Source organism: Thamnophis sirtalis, unplaced genomic scaffold, assembly GCF_051295495.1.
Source record: "Thamnophis sirtalis isolate CommonGarterSnake01/CBP01778 unplaced genomic scaffold, rThaSir2_p1.2 scaffold_3, whole genome shotgun sequence".
NCBI classification, from domain to species: domain Eukaryota; kingdom Metazoa; phylum Chordata; class Lepidosauria; order Squamata; family Natricidae; genus Thamnophis; species Thamnophis sirtalis.
Genome location: NW_028261383.1, coordinates 68372434 through 68398057, shown reverse-complemented (window position 1 = coordinate 68398057; position 25624 = coordinate 68372434). Strand labels below are relative to the sequence as shown.

Sequence of the window (25624 nt, the reverse complement as noted above, 5' to 3'; positions counted from 1 at the left end):
CTGTTAAGAAGGTTCTCTTCAATTCCAGGTTGCTTCTTTCCTCGCTTAGTTTCCATCCATTGTTTCTTGTTCTGACTTCTGCTGCTTTGGAAAATAAATTGACCCCCTCCTCTTTGTGGCAGCCTCTCAAATACTGGAACGCTGCTATCATGTCCTTCTAATTCAAAATATATTAACTGGGCTGGTGTATCCAATTTCTTCTTGAATCACCATCCAAAAGGCTACAGGTTAATTCATAAACGCCCATATTGCGCTGCATATTGCATTGCCCCAGGGGAGAGGGGGAAAAAAAACCCCAAACCCTAGTGACGCAACAATGTTTACTCTGGCCCCTTGGAGACAGCAGAAAGAGGAAAACCCCTGAGCTTATTGAAAGAGGCAGATTGGGAGAACAGCAAAGGAAGACAGTCTCCGTCTTCGGGATTTCCCATAGGGGTCAAGACATCACTGCCTGGCAAAGAGTGTTACGCTTGACGTGGGCGAATTCCCACTTTCCTTGCGAGAAAAAGGAAGGAGGCGCCCACCACAGTCCCTCCCCGCCAGAGATCAGTCTTCCGGACAAATTCCTTCAACAGCTGGCAAAAAACCTCCCCTTTGGTCGCCACAGCAACGCCTCACCATCTGCAGCCGCGCCGAGCGGTTCCCTTTGCCTCTGGATTGGCGCTGCGAGTCAGGAGGGGAAACCCAGCGTTCGCCCCGCTCCCTTCCGCTCTCTCTGTTTTTCCCGGGCAGGATCGAGGGCGGCCGTGAGAACTGCGCTCCGGCTTAAGCACAAGAATTCTTAACACGTGCCTTGTTTTCGCTCCCCTGCGCGCCTTCGGCCGTCTCCTTCTGCACCGCGCCGCCGCAGTTACCGCAGCAACATGGGCTCGACCCCGGACAGCCACGAGATGAACGGGCTGACCACGGCAATGGGGAACGGGAATGGCAACACCGGCGGCGACGCGACGCCTCCAGACGAGGTAAGAGGCTCTCTGGGCGGGCAGGCCAAGAAGACAAAAACCAATTCAGCAGTTACCGGGCAGCTGTTTCTGGGCGGGTAGCTGGGCGAAGGTGCCCCGGGGACATGGGGTTTGCCAGCCAGCGCCGCGGAAGCCTGTGTATCCGAAAGGCCTGTTTTCACTGGTAGGCAAGCGGGAAAAATCTCCTCTTGCCGGGCGTTTTTTTTGGGAGGGGGGGCACCTCCGAAGGGCCGTTTCCCCCCTCTTCTTCCCGGCGCGGAGATTTCCCGTAAATCGCGTCTCGCTTTGGAATGCCTCCAGAGGCGAAGTTGGATCTCTATAGAAAGCGAAGGCGGCTTTCCGGCTGCTCGATTGGAAAAGATTTAATGGGCGATGGGTGGGGGCTGCTTGGCAAGAGGCTGCTTGTTTTCCCGTGCGTAGATGCCAATGGGCAGCCTTGTGGAAAGAAAGAAAAAGGCGATGGAAGACTGCAGAACTGGGAAGACTTTCCACCAATTTACAGGAAGAGACAAACAAGTGGCCAGGCGACATATGGCATTCAGGGAAGAAGAAGAATCACGATTGAATTATAATAAACTCACAGCCTTAGGCTAGGGAGAGATGGACTACTAGCAGTGGTGGATTAAGCCTCACTGGTACCCTAAGCACTGACAAATCTTGGTGCCCCCCCTCCTTTGTACATACTGTACAAATCTTCATTGCTTTTTTTTTCTTTCTCAATTTTGTGATGCCCCCTTTAGCCCTGGTGCCCTAAAGAACTTACTTAGTCTTCTTAATGATTAATACACAACTGACAACAAGACTGCATCAGCTGGAATCTGATTGGCCCGAAGTGATTTTCCAGGAATCTCTTAATATTTGGTCCTGTCAGGAGGTTTGGGGATCTCCTGGAAATAGGGAGCCGGTGAAATGGCTATAATGCACATAAGACTTTAAATGTGCTCTCTCGTGGTTTTGTTTATTTTTGTTTTTATTGGTTTTCAGCCTTTGTTTTTAATTGTTTTGTTTGAATTGTGTGCAATGGGCAGCTAGCTATACTTGAATAAATAAATGATAAATCTTCCTGTATTCTGCAATTTGAGAAAAAGTGATTACACTTCCACAGAATTTCATTCTGAAAAGTGTGTTCTAAACGTGTTCTAACCCCAATTGCTTCTTAACACGTAGAGAACTTAGTTCTTCATTTCCTTTATTTTGGAAGAAAATAATTATCTATCTATCTATCTATCTATCTATCTATCTATCTATCTATCTATCTATCTATCTATCTATCTATCTATCTATCTATCTATCTATATATACATATATATATATATACATATATATATATATATATATATATATATATATATATATATATATATATATATATATATATATATATATATATATATATATATATATATATATATATATATATATATCTTGACTGACCAGGCAAAGTATTTTTTGTAATGCATGAATGTGTTAAGCAAGGAAAGACCACAGTCACTCAAGGTTCTATGTTTTTTTTATTTTAACAAAATCATCCTGAACTAAGGAGTTACAGAGTGCAAGGGGGGGGGGCGGATTGGGAAAGTGTCTGTGTGTGTGTATATATCTGCCAGCTGAGGAAGTTCTTTAGAACTCTTTCAGCAGTTTTGTAGAAATCACATGGTTGAACTGAACTGGGTATCTTTTATGCTGGGGCTTACCGTGGCACCATCCGGTCATCTGTTTTCAAAGCCAGGACTGAAATGGGTGGGGGAAAGAAGAGCACTAAATGTCATGTCTATAAATATTGCTTTAGCTAGTCAGTCTGTGGGAACATTACCAATTTTCTATCACTTAATCACATCAGTACAGCAAAAGGAAATTAGGGAGACAAAGATACAAACTTAGTGAAGTAAAATCCTTGAAGCTTTCCACCAAGCTTACAAAAACCAGACAGGGTTTTCTCTCATTTACTTTTCAGTTTGGAGATGGAAAGGAATTCTGTCCAAGCTTAAGTTTAGGAAAGGTGTGGGAAGAGCACTCCCCAGTGTAATTCTTTCAGAAACATCAAGAATGTATATGGATTGATAAATTAATTTACACACATGTGGATCTCTAAGTAGGTACAGAATGCAATCCAGTTTCTACAAAGAAACTGGCAACAGGTTCCCTCTAGACATTTTGAGATAATTCTCATGATCCCTTCTGTGTGGTTATGGTCTTTGAGGATAATAAATTGTAGCAGGGCCTTTTCTGGATTCTAAACCATTACTGTCCCTCCATTAAAAGGATGGCCTTCAGGGCAATGCAGAAGGGAGAAATATAAAAGCTAAACAGGAAAGCCGATATAGAAAGCTGTAAAATTACTGTATATTGATATGTATATTCTGTGTTTTTCTTCTTCTTGTGTCTTCTATACTGTTTTTAAAGATTAAAACATTCAATAAAAATTATTTAAAAAAATAAAAGGATGTCCTTCAGAAAGCATGTTTCCAGATGGACTTTTTTTGGGGGGGGGGATAGCAATAATCCCTTAAGTATGGGGAGATCAGATATTCTTTGCTATTAACTTTTGTTGCTTCGTAGACATTGTACGAGGAGAGCCATGTGTGAGAGAAACAGTGTGGTAAAAAGTTGGGACAAGTCTAGTACAGTATCTTTTCCCATTAACTAATTTTAATAAAATGCATTAGTTGAAAAAAGTGCTACCAGATTCCTTCTTACTTTTTTGCTTTTCAATGAGGAGGGAAATTCCTAACTGATGACAATCTCCAATTTCAATTGTTTTCTCTTGATTAATGAACAGGGATCTGCCATGTTATCCACAATGCCCCAATTTACACCCACACATTAAAAAATTTAATTTAAGTTACATGATATTAGTATACTTGCCTGAAATCTAATATGATCTACATTGAGAATGCCAACATATAATAGGATCTTCAAGTGAAAATGCTGAAATTTGATAATCTTACAAGTTTTAGGCTTTGATTTCTATGATTTCCATGCTATCTTCTTCGTTCATCAAGAAATTTTGTTTATTTCAGTTCAGATCCATGCCTCAAAATCAAACATTAAGTAATTTCCCTTTTGAAATGGAGGTAATCTGGAAGCACAGGTAGTTCTCGACTTACAACGGCAATGGAGCCTGGAATTGCTGTTGTAAGCTTTGATGATCATACTTTGACCCAATTTAATGACTGGGGACAGTTGTTAAGCAAATACCATGGTCATTAAGTGAACACGAGTTATTAAAGATTATTTTTCTTGACTTACAACCATTCATCTATTGACCATTTGAAAATAAAATGGCACCGAAAAAATGACTTACAACCAGTCCTCACACTTATGACCATTTCAGCATCTTTATGATCACATGATAAAAATTCAAGGGTGCTTGGCAAAGTCATGTATTTATAACAGTTGCAGCATCCTCCAGTTATGTGACCACCATTTGCCATCTTCCCACCTGGTTTTTAACAAGCAAAGTCAACAGAGAAAGCCAGATTTACTTAATGACCACCTGATTCACTTAACAACTGCAGTGATTTGCTTAACAACTGTGGCAAAAAAGGTCATAAAATCAGAGATAACTGACATAACAACTGTCTTGCTTGCAACAGAAATTCTGGTTCCAATTGTGGTCATAAGTTGAGGACAACCTGTAAGTTGACATGCTCATGATGTCATCAGAAGTCAAGTTTGACTTGATAAGACTTTACTAAAACATCAGTTGAACTGAATATTGTAGATAAATCAAACATACATGTTTGTCTTATGTGAGAATTTAAATGGTTCCAAAACAAGAGTATAATTCAGGAATATATGAAATCAAGTGGACGTTACCTTGCAAGAAAAAAAATGATATTTGAATTGGATAATAGTTACAAGGATTCTACAAAAGGGTCTTCATGTCCATCATCTCTGAAGCAAATTCCTATTTCAGAAGAATATGACTTATTTCCTATATTCACACTATTTAGCTTGGGTTACTCACAAAGTATCAAACTCAAGCTGAGCGGTTATAGGTTATATTTCTTCAAACACCTTATTTACATCATCATAGGTTAATTTATTCCTTATTCAGTACCAAATAGGAAATAGTTTCTCAGAGGTTGTCAAGAGATAGGACATGCCAGATGTGAGTGTTTCAGCATTTGACAGAACTATGACATCTGTAAAAGTTTGTTTATGTACTGCTTTTTAAATAACTGTCTGCTTCTTAGTTTGATGATTTTGAGTCTCATTGAATTACCGGTATGCCAGCCAGAAGTGAAATTAGAAAATGCACGTGTCATAGCATTAATCCTATGAATCAGATTCTTGTTTACTTTCTCCACTTGCCCAGCTGTTATTTCATGTTCAGGCATATTGTTCAGTGATATTGTAATAATTGGCAAGCCATTACAAGATTCTACAGATTGTTGGGACTGATGTCTCCTAATATCTTAAACAACATTTTTGAATTACCATTCCAACAAGGTAGTTTATCTTTTTAAAACTGAATTGCTTATGTGTTGCATCATCTCTTTGCCTTGTGAATTCTTTAGAACAAATGGGTAAGTGGCAAAGATAGAAAAAGGAAAAAGGTCGTCTTCTCATCTGGTTTAGTGTTAAAGTAGTTAACCAACTACTTTAGCAGATTAACTGTATCGGCATTCTTTAATAAGAATATTTGCATCTAAGTATATTTTTTTCTGTTTTTGAAGAGTGTCCAGATGTATTGCCAATTAATTAACAACATATGTAAATATGCCAAGGAGCACCTTGTCTACCAAGAACTCCCACTGAATTTAAATTCCAAATGTATAAATAGTTCAATTGTCATGCTACATGCATTCAGTTCAATGTCTATGGGGCTGGTCTATTTTGCAGCTTTCTATTTTATTTCATGAAGCTTCAAAGGCCAAATTTGGAATTGGGGATTAGCAGCCTTCTGGCAAAAGGAGGACATGTCTGGCAGGCTTAGTCTTAAAATCAAATATTGTCCAGCTGTTTCAGTAGGTAGGTTTTCTTCAGGAAAGTTAACAAGTTCTGATCTTTTGCCTCCTACTTGGTCTGGTAGATTCCTATGATTGAAAAGCCAGCCTTTCTAATATTGGAAAATGTAATTTCATATACCACATGTAGGTCTAAGTGCATTTTTTTTCAGTTTTTCACTGTAATTTGATGCCATGAAGGGTTAAATAGTTAGTATTTCCTCCTTTTTCTCCCCATTTATTCTCCTTTCCAATTGTCAATGTTTCCCTTTGCCTATTTAGACATCTGATAATCCTATCTAAAGGGTTTCTTCATTGTAATAAGTTTAACAGCTGGAAACAGTCTCAGTGAGGGGGATTCTTCATGGAATATACTGTATATTGTCATATAATTGTGGAACTGTCCTATTTCAGGATAAAATGACTTAGTCCAGGCATGAAAATTGTGCCACGGGGGGGAAAAAATCATACAATGGTGATGCGTCATCTGTGATGGAATGAATAATCCATTTTTGTGAAGGCTACTTTTGACTTCCTTTTTGTGATGAAGGAATTGTGTAGAAAAACTGTCAATTTGGCATTTTGTAGTTGAGGAGCTTCGATGTCCTCATGTCTTACAAAGCATATTCTGCAGAGAGGAAAACATTAAAGGACATTTTTTGCAGAGTAGAATTTGATTAAACATTTAATGGGTTTTTATGTAAATGAAAATGTCTGCCTAATATTTAGGTATGGTGTTGATAGTGTAATTCCTAACAACAGCCCTTTCTTGCTCTCATAGCATGTTAAAATATCTAGGTGAAAAGTAGATATAAATGGACTTAAATCCTGAGAAGCAGTTAATTATGGCAATTAAACAACTTAGAATTCCCATTTAAATTACATTAGTGTACTTAAAGGGATTTTCATTTTGTTTGTCTAATATATTCCTTTGAGATAAGAACAAAGAAGGAACCAAAGAAGGAAATAAAATATATACAGGCCTAAATTCTACAAGATTCTGAAGCAAGCCAAAGGCCCCATTGAAAATATATATTAAAGCCATTTCACAGATTGTACTAAACCAGAATCAATGGCGCTAAATAGATGTGATCCTTTGGGAAGAAGATGGGTGATGGTAGGTTGAGTCTTTCAGAGACTTAAATTTCACCCTTAAAAGCCCATTTTCAGTGTTGCCCTCAATATGGCAGACAAACCTACTAGAGTCTTCAAGGCAGTGTTACATAGTACTATAGTAGGATGAATCCAAAGAAAGTGCTTGGTGGAATATACGAATCCTCTTTCAATGCCCTTGCTTTGAGTTAAACAAAGTTTCTTTCATAAAAGACCAATATTTCATTTTATAGCTCTTATTCAGTGGCACACAGTCATTTTCATCTTAACCTACAAAGTTACTATTCATACACGCTAGACCTGAGTTGTTGCAGAGACCTGTAGTCTAGGGGGAAAAGCATGAAATGATGCTTTTAATATTAAAAGGTCAGTATTTACATTAGCAATAGGCTCAATGATGAAATTTCTCACTGTGGTTTAACACTTAAACTCCACCTAAAATATTAAATAAACAAACCCTTTTCTCACTGTTGCTCTTTTCTACACCTAATGGATTTTCTGATAAATATATTGAAAAAATATTACATGGTTTTTTTTTCTGAAATGCTGGAAAGTTGTGGAAGTTGGGGGAATACTCCCTTGAAGCAATATCCTGTGCAATTCTAAATATGTGTCTTAAATAGGGAAACTATATTCTGCCTAAGTTTTAAAACTTATCTTGATTGCAAAAGCAGTCTTGTGAATACTTACACATATTTCTGGTGCATAATTCCAATAATTGCATTTATTGCATTAAATTTTGAATGGTAAAATGCTAATTTTTTGAGTTCAACATGATTTTAATTCTGACCTCATAAAATAATGTTTGATGGAAACAAGCCTGATACCAATTAGAACTGTGCCTTCTTACAATAGACTTTATCATAATGACACTTGTGAAAGTTTAGGAGTAAAATATGGCAAATGCAGTAAATAATAGGTATACTTTGAAGGGCAATAAAATAGTTATATAAAGCTACTGTTTCAAAAATGTTGCTAGTGAATAAGCTGTAAAATCCCCCAAAGAGAAAGTGAGTTTAACAGAATAATAGAATGACAGAGTTGAGAGGTCATTGAGTCTAAGCCCTTGCTCATGATTCAGGATTCAACTGGGAATGTTAACAGAGAATGCCAAATTGTAGTGCAGAAAAATGTATTGGAGGAATACATATATACTCTCATTTCATTGAAAAGATCTCTACATCTTTTCTTGCTGCCTCATCAGGCATATAAAAACTAGAACCTTGTAAAGATCTGGATTCAAAAAGCTAAATGTGATTTAGAATGCATATGGGGGAACACATATCAACTTTGGGAACTTGTTGAAGCAGATTTGTCTTTTTCTGTACTAACAAGGTTGTCATGTACAACTGCAAAGAAACCCTGGAAAAATATGTGTAGCAGTTTGCCCTTCAAATCTGGTTCTCTGCAAAATCTTACTCAATACAGAATAATAGAATTGTAAGGGACCTTGGAGGTCTTCCAGTGCAACCCCTGCTAACCCCTGCTATTAATAATTACAAGGGCTGTACAAATAACAAACCAAGAGAGTGTCTTGAATAATTTTCCTATGTTGGAGACTTTGTTAAAGCTTTGAAAAATTTTGTGAGAAAGGACAAACAAAAAAATAAAAGGAAATCAAATTCTAGGGCATATGAAGGGACCAAAAATCAAGATTGTTAAAAGTAAAAAAAAGAAAAAAGAAGAAATATAAACTTGGTTTATTTGATCAAGGTTAAAATAGATATGCTGTTATTTCTGGTAACCGTTAATGGGCTTTTGTTGACATCAGAACTATTTTTCTTTTTTTCATTTTCATTTCTTGATTTTTAAAAAAAACAAATTTACTATTAAAAAGACAATATTCTAAGCATATATAGAGTAATTACATAGCAACAGGTCACTTTGAAAAGAAAAATGCCAAAAGAAATGAAAAAGAAAAGTAATATTTTCTTGAGTGCAGAGGTCAGGCTTAACCCAGCTTCAGTAAGTGCCAATAGTCCTCAGCCATCCTCTGAGGCTCCAAGTGTTTTGGGTAGCAACCTGCACATTTATCTTAATGACCACAACAAGTAGGGCCAGGATTGTGGTCATTAAGTGAAACAATCATGTGGGTGCTTCACTTAATGATCCCAATGACTTATGGCTGTATATCCAGGCTCAATTGTGGCCTGTAAGTCAAGGACTATCTTTATCTGCCACCATTTGTTCTTTCGGACAATTGCACATGCTGGTAATACCTTATTCTTGCATGTTTTACTCTTAGTGCTATTTGGTGGATTAATCCTTTATTTTCATAGCTCTTATCAGTTACAAATAGAATACATCGGAAACAAGATTCCTGACAAAAGGATATTACAACATGCCTGTTTCCTCTATTTGACTGTGGGAAAAGAACAGAATTAAGATGGGGATTTTTTCCCCCCACTCATTAATATTGCTGCTGCACTACATTGCTAACGTTTCAATTATTTCACTGTTTTTTATACCATGTAACTCTCAAGCAGATTTACTATATAAACACGTGGAGCAATTTGTAGCTTACATGGAAAATAAATATGGAAGAAAGTGTCACATGGGGGAAAGGTCATTTCAGCAACTAGTTATCCTCAAAACACTACCACAAAAAACATTAGCTGGGCATCCAGTATTTTTTTTTCCTTTTCAAATGAGACCTGCTATTTAAATATTTGATTTGATGCTCTTGTCACAAAGGTGCTTTTTAAAGAGACAACTGGATTTTCTGGTTTTTCTTTGAAGATGTTTCGCTTTTCATCCAAGAAGCTGCTTCGGCTCTGAGCAGAAGAAGCTTTTTGGATGAGAAGTGAAATGTTTAAAAAATAATAATCCAGAAAGTCCTGTTTGCCTTTTGAAAAAGACTTTTGGGACAACCATGCCCTGAATGACTGAAAATCTCAATAGACATTTGATGCTCTTGTGTAACTTTTCTATCCTAGTAAAATGGTTAATTTAGTAAAGTGAATCTGTAAAAATTCTTTTGAAACTGATGTAAGTGAGGAAACTTGGAAACATGTTTGTCTCCATAGGAAGTGCTTTTTGGCCCGGCTTTTTGTGTATTTAGTAATATGCTATTGCTAAATCTTAATGTTTACTGGCTAAACCATAACCTAAGTTGTTCAAGAAAATGATCAGAAATATATTCTGATTTTACGTATTTTTAAAAAACTGTTTAGAAAAGAAGTATATTCCCCACTCCCAGTAACAGGATAGTTTAAACTAGAGAAAAAGAAAAAAAATACTAAAGCACTTAAACTGTTTCCTGTCAATTCCCGAACATATGTCATGTTTAGACTCAGTTATATTCCTGCTGTTAATGCTACATGTTTTTTCTCCTCTCTTCTTCCATTTGAATATATTTTTAATGAGAATGTTTAAGACAGGAGTACTCAACATTTCTGGCTCCGGAGACCGGGGGGGGGGGAGGAGCGCATGCACAAATGAAGTTTCACACGCCCACGGCTTGCGTGGCCCAGTTCCAGATAGACTGAGGAGGACTGGTACACACCTGTGGGCCGGGAGTTGGGGACCCCTGTTTTAAGATATTGCAATATAATGTGCAGTGGCCAATGCTATATCTCCTTAATCTGAACTGTTCCCTTTTTACTTTCAGCCCCTGTGGAAAGTTCTTACAATTTCAAACAAACATGTAACTAATTTGAAAGAGTTATTAATTTACCTACCCCTATCATGTTTAGAGTGCTATCTGAATCCTTGCTGATAAATTCCTTTGAAATATTTTTTTGCCTTTCAGGGTCGAAGACAGTGGCTTCGGACAAATAGACAAATTAACATGAACCATTATGCCAATAAGAAGAGTGCAGCCGAAAGCATGTTAGATATTGCTTTGCTCATGGCCAACGCATCCCAGCTGAAAGCGGTGATGGAGCAAGGACCCTCTTTCGGATTCTATGCTCCCCTGATCACTCTCATCAGCATCTCACTCGCACTTCAGATTGCAGTTGGCGTGCTCCTAATATTCCTTGGTATGTATGGCAACCTAAATCATTGCTTATTTTGTGCCACATCATAACTGCTTATGGCACTGTTTCCATTTTAATAGCAATTTTTTTAAAAAAGTGTTTTATAGCCAACTCCCTTTTTATATCCTCAGATTTAAAAATAAACCTTTTTATTAGGCTTTTTTAGATGTTACTTTCCCTGTGGATATAACTGTGGAGGTTATTTATTTAGCGCAGTGTTTTTCAACCTTTTTTGTGCAAAGGCACACTTTTTTCATGAAAAAAATCACGAAGCACACCACCATTAGAAAATGTTAAAAAAAATTAACTCTGGGCCTATATTGACTATATATAAAGTAATTTTCCCACGGCACACCTTACACTATGTCACGGCACACTAGTGTGCCACGGCACAGTGGTTGAAAAACACTGATTTAGCGTATGGGAAATATATACATGCTAGACACAATGTAGTCCTGACAGCCTAGATTGCTAGTTCTATGGAGATTCTCAGTCATCCAGGTCATGATTGTCCCCAAAGGTGCTTTTCCAAGAAGCAACATGACTTCTTTTTTCTTTGAAGACGTTTCCCTTCTCATCCAAAAATCTTTTTCAGGATAAAAAATGAAACGTCTTCAAAGAAAAACAAGAAAGTACAGTTGCCTCTTGAAATAAATTGCTAAATCATCTCATTTGGCGTTTGTGTGCTCATCCTTAGTGTACCGCAAGGGGCAAACTAGTTTTACACTGATTATTTAGTGGCACTCAGCTTGCTGGTTCTTCCAAGCTCTTCTGCTGGTCATGCCTTGCCTCATGTGGTACCTTCTGTCTGGCCAGGGCCAGTTTCCACTCTCTGCACACATGAATACTAGTTTTTTTTCCCATCACTATGGAGGTGAAGTGTAGGGACATGTATTTCACATTGTTTCATTCTTAATTCCCAAAGAGCTAAAAGGAAGAGTGTCATGCCTGCCCCATAATGTCAACAAAACATTTTTTTTAAAAAAAACTCCTTCAGTGGTTACCAAGAACAAATACAACAAGCATGCTACAATATTATAAGATCTTGTCTCATGGGCCACTCAACCTCCTGTCTCCCATGTTCTGAAGCTCATCCAAGCCTTCAGCAATTTGCCAAAGGCTGGTAGGATCTTGATCACGCTAATCTCTAGGATATGGTAATCCTTTTCAAAAGAATAACACATTTGAGAGTTGTAGTGTACTGCTTATTTCTAGTATGTAGGAGGAGGAATAAGTAGATTCTTACATAAAGACGTATTGTATATATATAGTCTTCATAATTATGTAATTCTGTGAAATCATTTAGTATGAGTAATCATCCACTAATAATACATAAGTACATAAAGGCCTTGTTTCAAAGATTTTTTTGCAATGTGAACAATGAATTTCATAATCTTTAACTTTCAGGAAAATAATACATTTCTCATCGGAGAGAAAAGATCTCCCAATATTTTCTCAGATTTTTTGTAGGATTTGTCATCCCCATTTTCAGAGTTCAGTATGAACATTTGAATATGCTGGCATTTTAAACTTCTCAGAAAGTACTGTTAAATACTATGGAGAAGTATATAAGTCTAGGTGCTATTGTTATTGTTATTCAAACTAGCAATCTGAACAGAGTGCAGAGTGACATTTTAACTTTTATTTGTATAGTTTCCCATATGATGGAATTATTAATTAAACATGATAGTAGTCCCTCCTACTATAAGAGGGAGAGCCAAAAACAGTAACCAACATTTTAGAAACTTAAAAGACTTATGACAGCTATAGGGACTACATCAAGAACATAAGTTTTTCCTTCCAAGTCAGTGTTAATAGTTTGAATAGCAATAATAGCACCTAGGCTTATATACCTCTTCATAGTATATTACAGCACTTTCTGAGCAGTTTACACTGTCAGCGTATTGCCCCCAATAATTTGGATTTTACTGACCTCAGAAGAATGGAAGGCTGAGTCAATCTCAAGCCTATCAGGATCAAACTCCATACTGTGGGCAGAGTTAGTTTGCAATATTGCATTCTAACCACTGCACCACCAAGACTTGAATGAAAGAGAATTATTCCTTGTCAGGCCAACACAGATGAGATGCTGTTTTAGAGCTATTACTAAGGAATATTCGCAGGTCTCTTGACCCATACTAAAACACAGCTCTTTCTACCCTCCAATAGTAGAGATAATTGGTCTTGGAGCATTCTGTGGCAGGTGAAAAGCGAACCCCAGAACAGAACTCTCTATTCAAGGGTAAACATTTTTCCGCATTTAGTCAAATTCCTTAGGTGGTCAAACGGGGACTGGAATTGTAATATAATCATCAGCTCTATGGAATTGGAGGCTAAAACATAACCTGTTTTTTTTTTCCAGGGATCATAGATTATCATTCATTTGCTCTGGGAAATTATACATTTGGTACAAGATTATAGATATTTACTTTTGTGTCCAAGAAGTAATTTTTAGCTCAGGAATTGCATAGAAACCTAAGAATAACATTTTTAACCCAATGTATAAACTGAATTATACTTGTCTTCTACCAGAAAATTGTAACAAGTATTTTAGGTACACTGTCATTTTCTACACGCATACGTAGTTTTCTTTGCGGGTATATATTAAATAGTATTGTATTAGGAAATGAAATGTAGTCATCCAGTGCTGGAAGCAGGCAGTAATAAAGATATAGTTTATATGCCAATAGTTTGTAGTGACATAACTCAAGAACCTGTGCAAAATATATTGCTGAATCAGTCTAAAGGCCTTTCAGATTCAGCAATCTTTTTCCATATGAGCTAACCAGATACTAATGAGAGACCACAAGAAGAGCATAAAGGTGATTGTCCTCTCCAACTCATACTTTTCAAACTCTGTGTCTTATATTGAAGGAAAATCTATGTCAGATGGTGGAAGCCATCTTTTATCTTTGGGACTTCAGGCCTGCCACACTTTCTACTGTGGGAAAATGGGAGGGAGGGATTGTACAGAGCGTGGGTGATACATAGCCAAAATAACATGCTTTCTCTGAAAGTCAATGCCATTTTGTCCTGCAGCTGTGATGTGGTGACTGAGAGGCATCTCCAGTATGGATGGTGCCTGATTGGATCCTGTGATAGACATGTGGGTGTTGGGCAGGGTTTTGAACTTTCTTTTTGGTGGGGAAAACCTGGAAGCTTTCAGATTTGGGTTTTCCCAGATGTGCCAATATCACATTTCTAATAAAATGGAACTTTGAGGAACCTCAAGCCTTGGAGTCTTCTTTCGTTAGGGGTGTTACTTGGAATCCTGACAATCTAGACATCAATTACTGGAAGATTTATTTTTTTCATTAACCTCATACATATTTTCATAAACACGTATTTTCTCTTTCACTGACTTTTTTCGACCTTGAGTCCCATCAGGTTCAAACTTCAGGCTATGGGCAGAGTTAGCCTACAATACTGCACTTATACATGTGCCACCAGATTAGATGATGAAACGTCTGTCAAAATAAAATAAAAGACCAGGAACACTTTAAAAGTTGATATTATATTGGCCAGTTGCCTAGTAAATAAAGTGATATATTTCTACTATGCTATAGAAAATAGTCTTACCTCATCTCATTTGCCCTTTCTTAAACCTTTTAGGCATTGCCTTTTCAGCATAAATGAACGTGTGTTATTCTGGCTCTGAGTAACCTCAATGTATCTTTGAAAGAAAGCTCTTTGGTCTTATTCTTTCCACTTCTTTTTTGCCAACCTTCTCTTTATTTAAACATTTCACTTTCAGAATAAACTTTATAGATCAAATAGCACTGTGATTAGTTTCCAGTTGGTTGAACGATACTCACATTTTATCTAAAATCTTGTGCACCAGTTCAGTTAGAATCTAAAGTTGCCCTCCTATCGATCAGTTATATTACCATTTACACTATGTGAGATGTCAAGTATTTTAAAAGATAAAGATAATTAAAATTAACTGTCCTTTGCCTGCCTTATAGATTTCATTCTCCACTATGTAATTATCTTCATACTTTTTATCATTATATCCCACTATTTGGGTTGTTGTTGTTGTTATTTTGTGGTCTAATATTGTCACAGAAGGTGTCTCAGTAGTTATCTAGTCCAATTTCTTGCTTGGTGCATCAACTACAATAATTGTATGTGGAAATATTATCCTCTGGAGGTTTCTAGCTTGTTAGTTCCTGTGCCTTCTTTGATGTAGACAGCGTTAAATTCCCTCATTGTCACAAATAACTCCACTTAGATATGAACGCAGTCTCTGTGGGAATGTTTTCTGTGCCACATATCCACACTTAAACATCAAAAGAGTGTTTTTGGAGGACATGGCTGCTTTAATTCTTACAAGAAATGTTCTATATCTATACTAATGCATTCTGTGAAACATGAATTTTGAACACTTTATAAATATCCAGAAGACAAGGGGCTGTGAAGGGATGAAACATTTGTGCCCTAACAGGGTCTCAGTGGTGAGAGATTCCTGGTACCAAGGCAGGTTGAGCATAGGAGATAGATACAATTGACAGCGATAGGAATAAAATATGAATGATGTTTCTTGCATTGATTGTTCTGCATTATCATAGAGTATAGAGTATAGAGTATAGAAGTTTATTTGTATGCCGCCCTTTTCCCTGGGGGGACTCAGGGCGGCCCACAACCCAAAGGGAGGGGGAGACAAACTTTTAACATAAAGACAATACATAATTAAAAACACAACATTCATACCATTCGGACAGTCTTAGCCCCAGGCCTGACGGGATAGCCAGATTCTGAGGGCTGTGCGGAAGGTCTGGAGGGTGGTGAGGGTACGAATCTCCACGGGGAGATCAGATCGTTCCATAGGGTTGAGATATACAGTGGTAGCTTTTTCTTTTGCTTTTTTTTCTTGGTTACTTTGTTTAGAGGACACTGCCTTGTAAATTGTAGGGTAAAAAGGGAGGAAGGAAGCTGTCAGCTTCACTACCAGAATGTTTTTTTTCTGCCTCATGTTCCTCCAGCCACAGTTTCTTCCTTTGATCATGTTCTAAGTCCATGTTTCTGCAGTTTGATTATATGTTTTCCCCTCTATTTTCTTCTGCCTTTTAGGTTGTGAGGGCTGGGAACAGTGTATGCCTCTCAACTTCCCTATTTTACAGGCTGAGAGAAAACCAGAGGAGGACAGGAACTGATCTTCTTTGCTGTCTTCATGAGATCAAATGAACTTTAGCCCACTTGAAAATGTCACAACTTCTTTCCCAGATTAATGTTTAAAGAAAAACACTGGACAGCACAAATGAAAAATTTACCATTCGTCGAGAATGTGTGGAAAGTTTCCTCTTGGATGCACTATAAATCAGGAGGGGTGTGTGTGTGGTGTGTGTGTGTGTTTGTGTGTGTGTGTGTGTAACATTTAGAAGGGCAGCTGTGCCAGTGATATAAAAGACCTGCCCCCTTTTTATGTGCATTGTGAGAGATGTAAAAATAAGGGATAGAATATTATCATTAACCTGATTTTTTAAAAAATTCCCCCTAGTTCCCCTGCTATAGATTTTATCAGCAGAAAATCCTATATTAATTTCAAGAGCTTTATTTTTGAATTGAAGGGGGGAAATGAATAGTTTAGCCTACATAAAATGAGAGGAAATGCTCTAATAAAAAACTTAACATTTCCCCATATATAAGAACAGTTTCAAGTTCAGTTTTATATCGCATATTTGTTATTCCCTCTGAAAGCTTAGAACTCAGATTTGTTCATACTGAAACTTGCATTTAAAAAATAATAATCCACGTTTCCATTACTATGGTGAAATAGCTACATGTCAGCTCTAAAACTGGATGAGTCGCTTGATTTGAAAGCCTCTTACTGCCACTGGTGGATATTCCTTTCCAAAGAATTCCCCCAAAGCCTGGGAAAATACCTGAATGTGTTAATCTAACTGTAGTGCTGGCTCCTGGAAAATGCATTGTGTAAGAGTGGTGATTCTTTTATGCTTACGCTTCTGAATTTCATGAAGCTCACTTCCACTTTTTAGTTCTTTTGGTTTCATGCAGGAAGAAAGTGTCACAACTAGGAAACACAGCGCAAGGTATGAACAGAATTCATCCTTTACCCTCAAAGTGGCCCTATTTTCAAATGCACTTTTGACCCTCAGGGTTAGCTGGGAAGTCTTTTGCTTAATGGAACAAAGAAAAGAAATCCCCCGCTTGCGCTAGAACTAGATTAATTATGGGGATTTCAGTCTGTATTTCCTGTAAATGTTATTTTTTTTAAATCAAATACATTTTAATAAGTAACCAAATTAAAACGTGGAATATTCATTGAATAGAGGCAGAAATTCTCAACATACTATTATAGCAATAATATTAACAACAAAGTGTGGCATATTATAACAGCATAGCAAACCGTCAAAAGAGGAGGGGAAATGAAACACTCTTCAGAGGGAGGGAAACCTACACATTGTCTAGTGAAATGGCTCTGAAAGTCTGCATAATCCTGGGATTTGTGATTCACATCTGAAAGGGGGAAAGTTGCTTAGGGTGGGTTTAGTGGGGGGGGGGGCACTCATTGTACCTGTTGGCACCTTTTAAGCTGCACTGTTTTCTGGGTTTGCTCCATGGCAGGACAGTCCTGGGAAAATACAGTTGAGTAAAGGAGTTGATGAGTGGGACACGGTGGTTCAGTGGCTAAGATGCTGATCTTGTTGATCAGAAAGGTCAGCAGTTTGTCGGTTCGAATCCCTAGCACCGCGTAACAGAGTGAGCTCCCGTTACTTGTCCCAGCTTCTTCCAACCTAGCAGTTTGAAAGCATGTAAATGTTCAAGTAGAAAAAAATAAGGACCACCTTTGGTGGGAAGGTAACAGCATTCTGTGCGCCTTAGGCATTTAGTCATACCGGCTACATTACCATGGAAACGTCTTCAGACAGTGCTGACTCTTTGGCTTTGAAACGGAGATGAGCACCGCCCCCTAGAGTCAGGAATTACTAGCACATATGTGCAAGGGGAGCCTTTACCTTCATCTTTAAAGGAGTTGATGATAGTAGAGCCTGGCAGATTGTTTCCTTGACTATCCACAAAGAAGTTCATTTCTGAAACCAGAAAATAATTGGAGGGAGGTTTGGTCCTTTAAAACAAATTAATTTATTTCAGGGTTGTCGGCAGTATATATAACCAAAGAATTGAAGATGTTGGCCTGGAGGGTGTGATTGATTTGTTCTTTAAGTGTATATTGCATGCAGACATCCCGGCATCTTTTCTTCATCCTTCTTTGAATAAGTCTGAGTAGGAAGGAGTGAAAAGGAAGTGTTGGATTAGAGGGCTGCCAAAGAGTTTTCCACTTCTGGACAGGAAAATAATAATAGACTGAATAAGTATTCATATATGTAATACTCAGGGTTCGGTTCTGGCAGGCACTACTGCTGGTTTGCTCATGAATACATGTATGCACATTGCAATAAAAATTGTTCTGTACATGCACAGAAGCCAAAAACAAGATGGTGTGCCCTTGGCGCCACCTGGAGAACTGGTTTGGGGACATGGCAAGCCTGGGTCGCTGCCAGTTTCAATGACCCAGGCCGCCAAATGACTACCAGTTCAGCCAAACTGGTAGGAACCCACCACTGGTAATATTGTTTTTCAATTGTGTAAAGATATTGTTCTGATTGATAAATGCAGTTCACTTAACGATGTTTCTTATGGCTACTGAATTCAGTGTTTCTTGTATTTTATTTCAATCAGCAGGTTGATTGAAAAATAACGATTATCATGTGATAATAGTATACCATAGTCTACCATATACCAAGTATATCTATTACTATGTGGAAATCCCCCTTTTTTTAGGTTAAAAAGGATCCTCATGCTCATATAATCAATTTTTGCACGTCTTTTTAATTAAAAATCTCTTTGGCATGCAATTTTGAAATGTTAATTCCTCACGCTGACTTCTTCATTTCCAAAAGTAATTGCTCATTAGTGAGAATATAATCTCTGTCACTGTTCTTTCCTTCTAGTTAAATATGACCTTAATAATCCTGCAAAACATGCCAGGCTGGACTTTCTCAATAACCTTGCCACTGGACTGGTGTTTGTTATAGTAGTTGTCAATATATTTATCACTGCTTTTGGAGTTCAGAAGCCGTCTATCCCAGATCAGAAAGCATAGAAAGGTAAGCTCCAGTTTAAAGTATCCTAAAACAGTAGTGGCTTTAATCTGAAAAAAGTCTGTTTCTTCTTGTAGAGCAGTGGTTCTCAACTTGTGGGTCGTGACCCCTTTGGGGGTCGAATGAACTTTTCACAGGGGTCGCTAAGACCATCGGAACTCTAAACTTTAAAGTTCACCTCGCGTTCCTCGAAACCCCCCGCGGATGGGCTCCGGAGTCATCACCAGCCACGCAGAGCGTCGCCCCGGCTCCATGGCATAGAAAACAGAGGTGCATGTGCACTCCCCGTACAATTACACCCTCAGAGACTTTGTAATGGTGGGAAAGTGTTCTCACTCTGACAAAGCGCTGCCTTGTCTTTCACAGCCACCTCGTTTCCAGTTGGGGGGGAAATCCTCTGCATGGACCCCCCCAATTGGAAATGAGGCAGCTGTGAAAGATGTGTGGGGTCCGAAGCCCATCCGTGCTGCCGAAGACGGACAATGTACGGGGTACCCGCGGTGCTGGGAGCCGGGCTGAGCATGGAGGAACCGGTGGCCAGGGCACCCTGAAGCAGTGCCAGCCAGCATGTCTTGCGAGAAGAGCCCCAGAGGAAAGGGGGCAGCGCCGTACCCTCCCCCGCCATGCCCATCGCCCAGCAATGCACTGCCGCTTCATCAGGCGGGCTGGGCAGGGGGTGGGCATGGCCTCATTTCCAATTGGGAGGGGGGAAATCCTCTGCATGGATCCCCCAATTGGAAACGAGATGGCTGTGAAAGATGTGTGGGGTCCAGAGCCCATCCGCGGGGAGAGGGGTCCCCCTCACGTTCCACGTCTTCCCGGATGGGCTCCAGAGTCATCTGCAGCCGTGAAGAGTCTCACTGTGCTCCACACTATTGAAAACATAGGCGCCTGGCATGTGCACACCCTGTAAATTACAGCCTCGTAGAATTTCTCCCAGGGAAAAACGCCGCTGCCAGATACTTTTAACCTGTGATTAAAGGTGACCACAGTATATGTGTCTGTGTGTGTGAGTGAGAGAGACAGATAGACACACGGATGCGCACACACACACACACACACACACACACTGACAGATGGGGGAGGGAGGGGGGAGGCAGAGAGACACACAGACAGACAGAGAGAGGCGCAGAGAGAGACAGACAGACAGAGAGAGACACACAGAGAGAGTGAGAGACAGACACACATACACAGAGTGACAGAGATGGGGAGGGAGGAAGGGAGGGAGAAACAGACACAGAGAGAGACACACACACAGAGTGAATGATGATGCATTACTCTCCTTTGAAACTCCTCTTCATGAAGATCAGAAATTTTTCCTCTTCATGTTCAGTAAACTATTTTTCCATTTTTAGTTAATTATACTTAATTTAATTGCACATGGTAAAACCGTGGGACAACTACAGTTAGTCAGTATTTCAGAAAGTACATCTTTCTGTTTATGTCTAGCCAAATATTAAGATACACAGAAAATACTTTTTATGTTCCATGTGAAGATAAAAGGAAAACAGCCTTTTTGGTTATGGCAGAGTAATTATAGAAGCTATCGCACCGGGACAGTGAGTTGGTACTTAACATTGATCTTATTTCAGAAGATCTCCAGGGTTCCTTCCAACTATGTTATTCTGTCTCTGCTTTTTAATCTCAATTTTAAATGAGTTTTGATGGATAAGTAGGTAGATTGATAGCATTAACAAATAAGCTGGAATCAACTGAAATTGGCTAATTTCCCCAGACCACAGCTAATGCAAATCATTGTTTGTTCAATAGTTTGTTGAAGATTTGTTCATGGTTCAATGGTTTGTTCAGATTTGTTCAAATCTCAGTTGGTTGAAAATGAATGCAAAGTTTCTTATCTCCATTAGACTTGATGTGTAGATAAGAAGGAAGTTTATGAACCCAAAGGTTACTCATGCTAACTTTCTAGCATTATATTGAAACTGCAGTCATAATATAGAATCAGTTGGGAGAAATAGTTTAGGCCACCAAGTGCCACATTGCTCATGAGATAGAAAAAGGGTGGAATATGAAAAATAATCTCCATCAAACTCTCTTATGGACACCTCCATTATTTTCCATGACATTTTTCTCCCTTATGAATACTGATCGGTTCAGTTCATTTTTGCTTCAAAGACCCAAACAATTAAGCTTAAAGCCATGCATTTCTATCAAACAGTGATTCTTATAATTATGTATGTACAAGGCAACTATTGTTGTAGATTTATTTTATGTCATCTTCTCTATAGAAATTGGTCTGAATATTCTGTGATGAAATGGGGAAAAGGAATTAAAGGGGCTACTTTAAATGAAAATAAGCAAACTGAATTTGATCCTTTTAACCGGTTTTTCATTTTTCATTTTTTTCCTCCCAGAGACCAACATTCTTTAAAATTCTGAAGACAGCATTTTATGCCAGTTTCGCTTGGATGAAGAAACTCAACAAGGATGTCTTTCTATGAGTTGGATTATTTATCAGAAAGGCCATTTTATATATGTTCTTGATCTTATAAAAATGATGGGCTGCCATTTGGAGGAAAACTGATTTTTATTTGTAGCGTAAAGAGTTGCAACCAAAGATGCTTGCACTGAACTTTCCACATAAACCTAATAGTATTGCTTCAGGAAAAACCACAGTGTAAATCCCAGAGACTTTCTTATGATCATTGAAACTCAGTCCTCATGCCTTCACAGAAATGCTGAACCAAGAATGAGAGCATCTATATATGAAAGCATGGACTTTGCATAGATAGTGAAAGACCCATGTGCATTTAGCATTAAACAGTAATTTTGTCTACAAAACTTTCAAATCTCAATGAATTATATATCTGGTAGGGCGCAATGGATAAGAAGAAAATGAATGCAATCAATGCAGAAAGTGATGGTAATGTTGGGACAAACAAACATTTGTTTGTCAAAGACCACTTCCCTTTAACTAATGGTCACTGATAGTCATTCAAAGTGTTCCAAAGAGGTGGGTATCCAACCTTTTTTCCCCAAGTAGAAATATATATATATATTGTACAATTTTGTATTATTTCATTGATATGAAATCTATAGATATATTCATCTGCTTAGAACAACTGTGATGTGTGAAGCCACGCCTTATGGTTTGTAAACCATGGTTTATGGCTGAGAAAGTTTTGCGAACCCAGCCGTTATTCAATAGATTATGGTTAAGTCAACTATAGTCTAGCATGATGCATGAACTTACTGTGTGAAGCACATCACAACTTTGTATAAAGGCATTATAATATAGATCAGGGGTGTGAAACTGAAGGGCCGGGACTCAGATCTGGCCCATAGGGTGCTTAGATCTGGTCCGCGGTGCCACCCTCGAAACAGCAAAGGATCAGACTGCAATGTTGTGCCAGTGAAAACAGAAAACAGCCATTTTTGCTGACAGAGGGTTGCAGGAAGCCATGACAGCCGAAAACAGAGCTTGGGAGCCTGTTTTTGCTGGCAGAATGCTTGGGCCAGTGATGTCGAGCTGGCCATGCCCACCCAGGCCACCTCCACCCTGGCCCCCTGAGGTCAAACACAACCCTAATGCATCCCTCAAAGAAATCAAATTTGACACCCCGATATAGTTTTGTTTATTTGTTGCCTCTGGAATTACTGTTTATTATAGCTTTTGATTAATTGTTTAAGAGAGTTTATCTTTATATAGCACTTGATCAGAACAATTTGCTTGCCTGACTAAAACAGAGCAAAACTCCGAGCTGCATTCCAAAATGTAATTTCACACAATTGCCAGGGGTTGGGGTTTTGTGTGTGTGTGTACGTGTTTGAGTTCCATCTACTTCCATAAATTCCATAAATTAAGGAATGATGTGAGGGAACAATCAAATACATGTGTTATCATGTGTGACAGAATAACAATTTTATTCTCAATTCTTTCCTCCTTCCATATGCTACACCATTTTGAGTGTCTTAAACATCTGCCAACTTTTCACCATGACACTTGTGAAGAACAAGGATATAAAAAGTATATCTCTTATTCCTTTTGTGGTCCAGTCGTTCTGAAAGAATCCCAAAATGGTGCTGCACCTTTTTTTATTCCTTTTGTGCACAATGTCAGTGAGAAATATCTCTCTCTGCTCATTTTACTCAGTCCCTCTTGATAGCGAGATGGGTGGCATATAAATTTAATGAATAAATAAATTTCACAACGTGGACCATCCATGGTGAATATTTTCTGCTTTAATAAGGATTACTTCTCACTGCAAAATCTTGATAGGTCTATCTTTTTTATATTAAAAATGGCTTGTCAACACTTGAATAGAGAAATGCCAAGGTTTCCCCCATTTTTCCTGCTTCAGTGACCAAGACTCATTCTAGAATGCATCTCAAGAGTGTATACTTCTTCATGGATCTTTCCAACACAATTCAAAAGCCACAGTGCATTTTTCTCTGGCCTGCACTGCCAACTTTAAAACTGTAAAGTAGAAATAGAAAGGCTCATCCTATGCACAAGATGAGAACCAAATTTTGATTATATCAATTTTTTCTCATTATCTCATTAGCCTTTTTAAAGTCAATCTACATAAGAAACAATAATTTTTTTAAAAGTGTATTTAATGAAACCAAGCCAGTAAATCAAACTTTTATATAATGTTATATATTATATATACTACATTTTTTCCTTTAAAAAATATAGTGAACATTTTTTATAATTTATCATTTGTGGGCATAAACTGCGTTCTATTTTTACCTACAGATAAAATGTTACTAATGTTTTATTTTTTTTTATTTTAATTCAATAAATATATAGTATATAAGATATTATTATAGACACAGGATAGCAGCCATTTCCTTTACCATTTCAGATGCTGTATTTTTCTACTAATAAAATTATAATCATAAGATTCTAAAGAGTAAGATAATTTTTCTAGCAAGAAAATAGAGAAAAAAAGAGAGCATTTTATTTGGTTATCTGTTTTATTTTCAGTGAAAATAATTGGATTTTATTATCAATAAGAAATATTTTCTTTTGTTCAGATATGAAAATTGATCAAAAGTTTGCTGAATGTCAGCGTACAGTTACTACCTTCATAAATTGTGTGAGTAGGGGTGCTTCTGCATAAGAGTCAACTGCAATTCTGTACATTCTTACCAGGAAATGAATTACTGAATTAAGTAAGACTTGCTTCAGCAAGAGCAGATATTTTTCGTAGATTATATTTTTAATGAATTATATTAAAATGCAGTATAATCAAATAATGTTCTGTTGTTTTTCATAGTTAATGTGTGATAAAATCAGATTTTTACCTAAACAGTAAAATTGATTCAGGCACTACAAGTGAGGAGTGTTCTAAAATAGAATATCAATTCATGTCACAGATTTTTACAGCATACTGATTTGTTTGCTTGGTGTCAGTAATGGGGTAAACTAGGCACAGCTGTGAGGGTGGGAGTGGAGTAAAAAAAATGAAGATAGAAAGGTAACCATGACTATGCAATCCAAGCCCTGTCATTGAAACTGATAAATCTAAATTAGCTGGTCTCAATCTGGTATCCTGTGCATGGTTTGGATTACAGAACATCATAAATATCTTATAAAAAAACGTACTAGAGACACAACTTGTCATGATTCTGATTTTCCTATTCACAGTAGAATCCTGTACTTAGATTGTTACTGCATTGCACTGTTTTCATTCATTTTCTTTTCATTGCTGGTCAATAAAGAGTTTTGATAATAGTGCACAGTGTTTTTTATTTAGGCACCACTGATCATGATTCATTTGAAGCCTGTAAAGCAAATCCTGGTGTAAATCATAAGGATAACATCAGCTGTCTATCTTCGCTTTATTAGTTTAGTGGTACACATCTAGGCATAGGGATTTGACTGGTTTTAATTGGCTTCCTCCCCAAGGAAATGCTCTGTAACACAGGAGCACACTTATCGGAAAGGCAACAGGTTTAAACACAACAAATAAGTAATATATGTACTGTCATTGAAAAAACTTTATATGCCTCTCTTAAATTGCTGCAAAGCCTTAGACAATCTAAACCAGTTGTTTCATCACTTGGCTAGTCCATCTCAGCCAATGTTGAGATGCAAAAGGCTTATGCTTCTATGCTTTATCTTTTAGATTTACTTTACATGTACCGCTTGATTTCACCATTCCCCAGCAATCCTTTTAAGGTTTTTGTGAAGCAAGACTAGAGGAAGATTATGACATGTTGCAACCATGAGCGGTTGGACGACTACATGCTCTTCTATTCATGATCATTTTGGATCAGGGGTGGGTTTCTCGCCCCGTTCCAACTGGTTCGGTTGGAACGAGGCCAGCGGCGTCCTCGTGCACACGCGCAGTGCATGCATGCATACTAGTGCCTGTGTGATGCTCCAGCTGCTCCTGGAGGATCGCGCAGGCACTGTATGCGTATGCGCATGCGTGGAAGCGCAGAACTCGTCAAAACCGGGTAAGGAGCGTGGGCGGGAGGGTGGGCCCTTCGCCGTTCCCGGAAGTTACTTACTTCCGGGTTCGCTG

General features: G+C 38.2%; 1 protein-coding gene across 3 annotated transcripts; it reads left to right on the top strand.

The window, feature by feature from the left end:
• Positions 1–433: 433 nt before the first annotated feature.
• NINJ1 (ninjurin 1) lies at positions 434–24831 on the top strand. Of its 3 annotated transcripts, XR_015695897.1 has the most exons (5): positions 461–962; positions 10779–11010; positions 18981–19136; positions 21503–22101; positions 24129–24831. XR_015695897.1 is itself a non-coding variant. In XM_087709059.1 (4 exons), the coding sequence occupies exons 1-3, from the start codon at positions 864–866 to the stop codon at positions 19130–19132; spliced, it is 483 nt and encodes a 160-aa protein (XP_087565185.1). In that variant the 5' UTR covers positions 461–863; the 3' UTR covers positions 19133–19136; positions 21503–24831. The 3 variants fall into 3 exon arrangements, 2 of the variants coding, with proteins under 2 accessions (XP_087565186.1, XP_087565185.1); XM_087709059.1 differs by having other exon boundaries at positions 21503–24831; XM_087709060.1 differs by lacking the exons at positions 18981–19136; positions 21503–22101; positions 24129–24831 and adding an exon at positions 16078–16357 and having other exon boundaries at positions 434–962.
• Positions 24832–25624: the final 793 nt, after the last annotated feature.

Coding starts and splice junctions, on each gene's coding strand:
- NINJ1 (XM_087709059.1), top strand. CDS start 864: ATGGGCTCGACCCCGGACAGCCACGAGATGAACGGGCTGACCACGGCA. Junction 963..10,778: donor ACGCGACGCCTCCAGACGAG/GTAAGAGGCTCT, acceptor TTTGCCTTTCAG/GGTCGAAGACAGTGGCTTCG. Junction 11,011..18,980: donor CGTGCTCCTAATATTCCTTG/GTATGTATGGCA, acceptor CTTTCCTTCTAG/TTAAATATGACCTTAATAAT.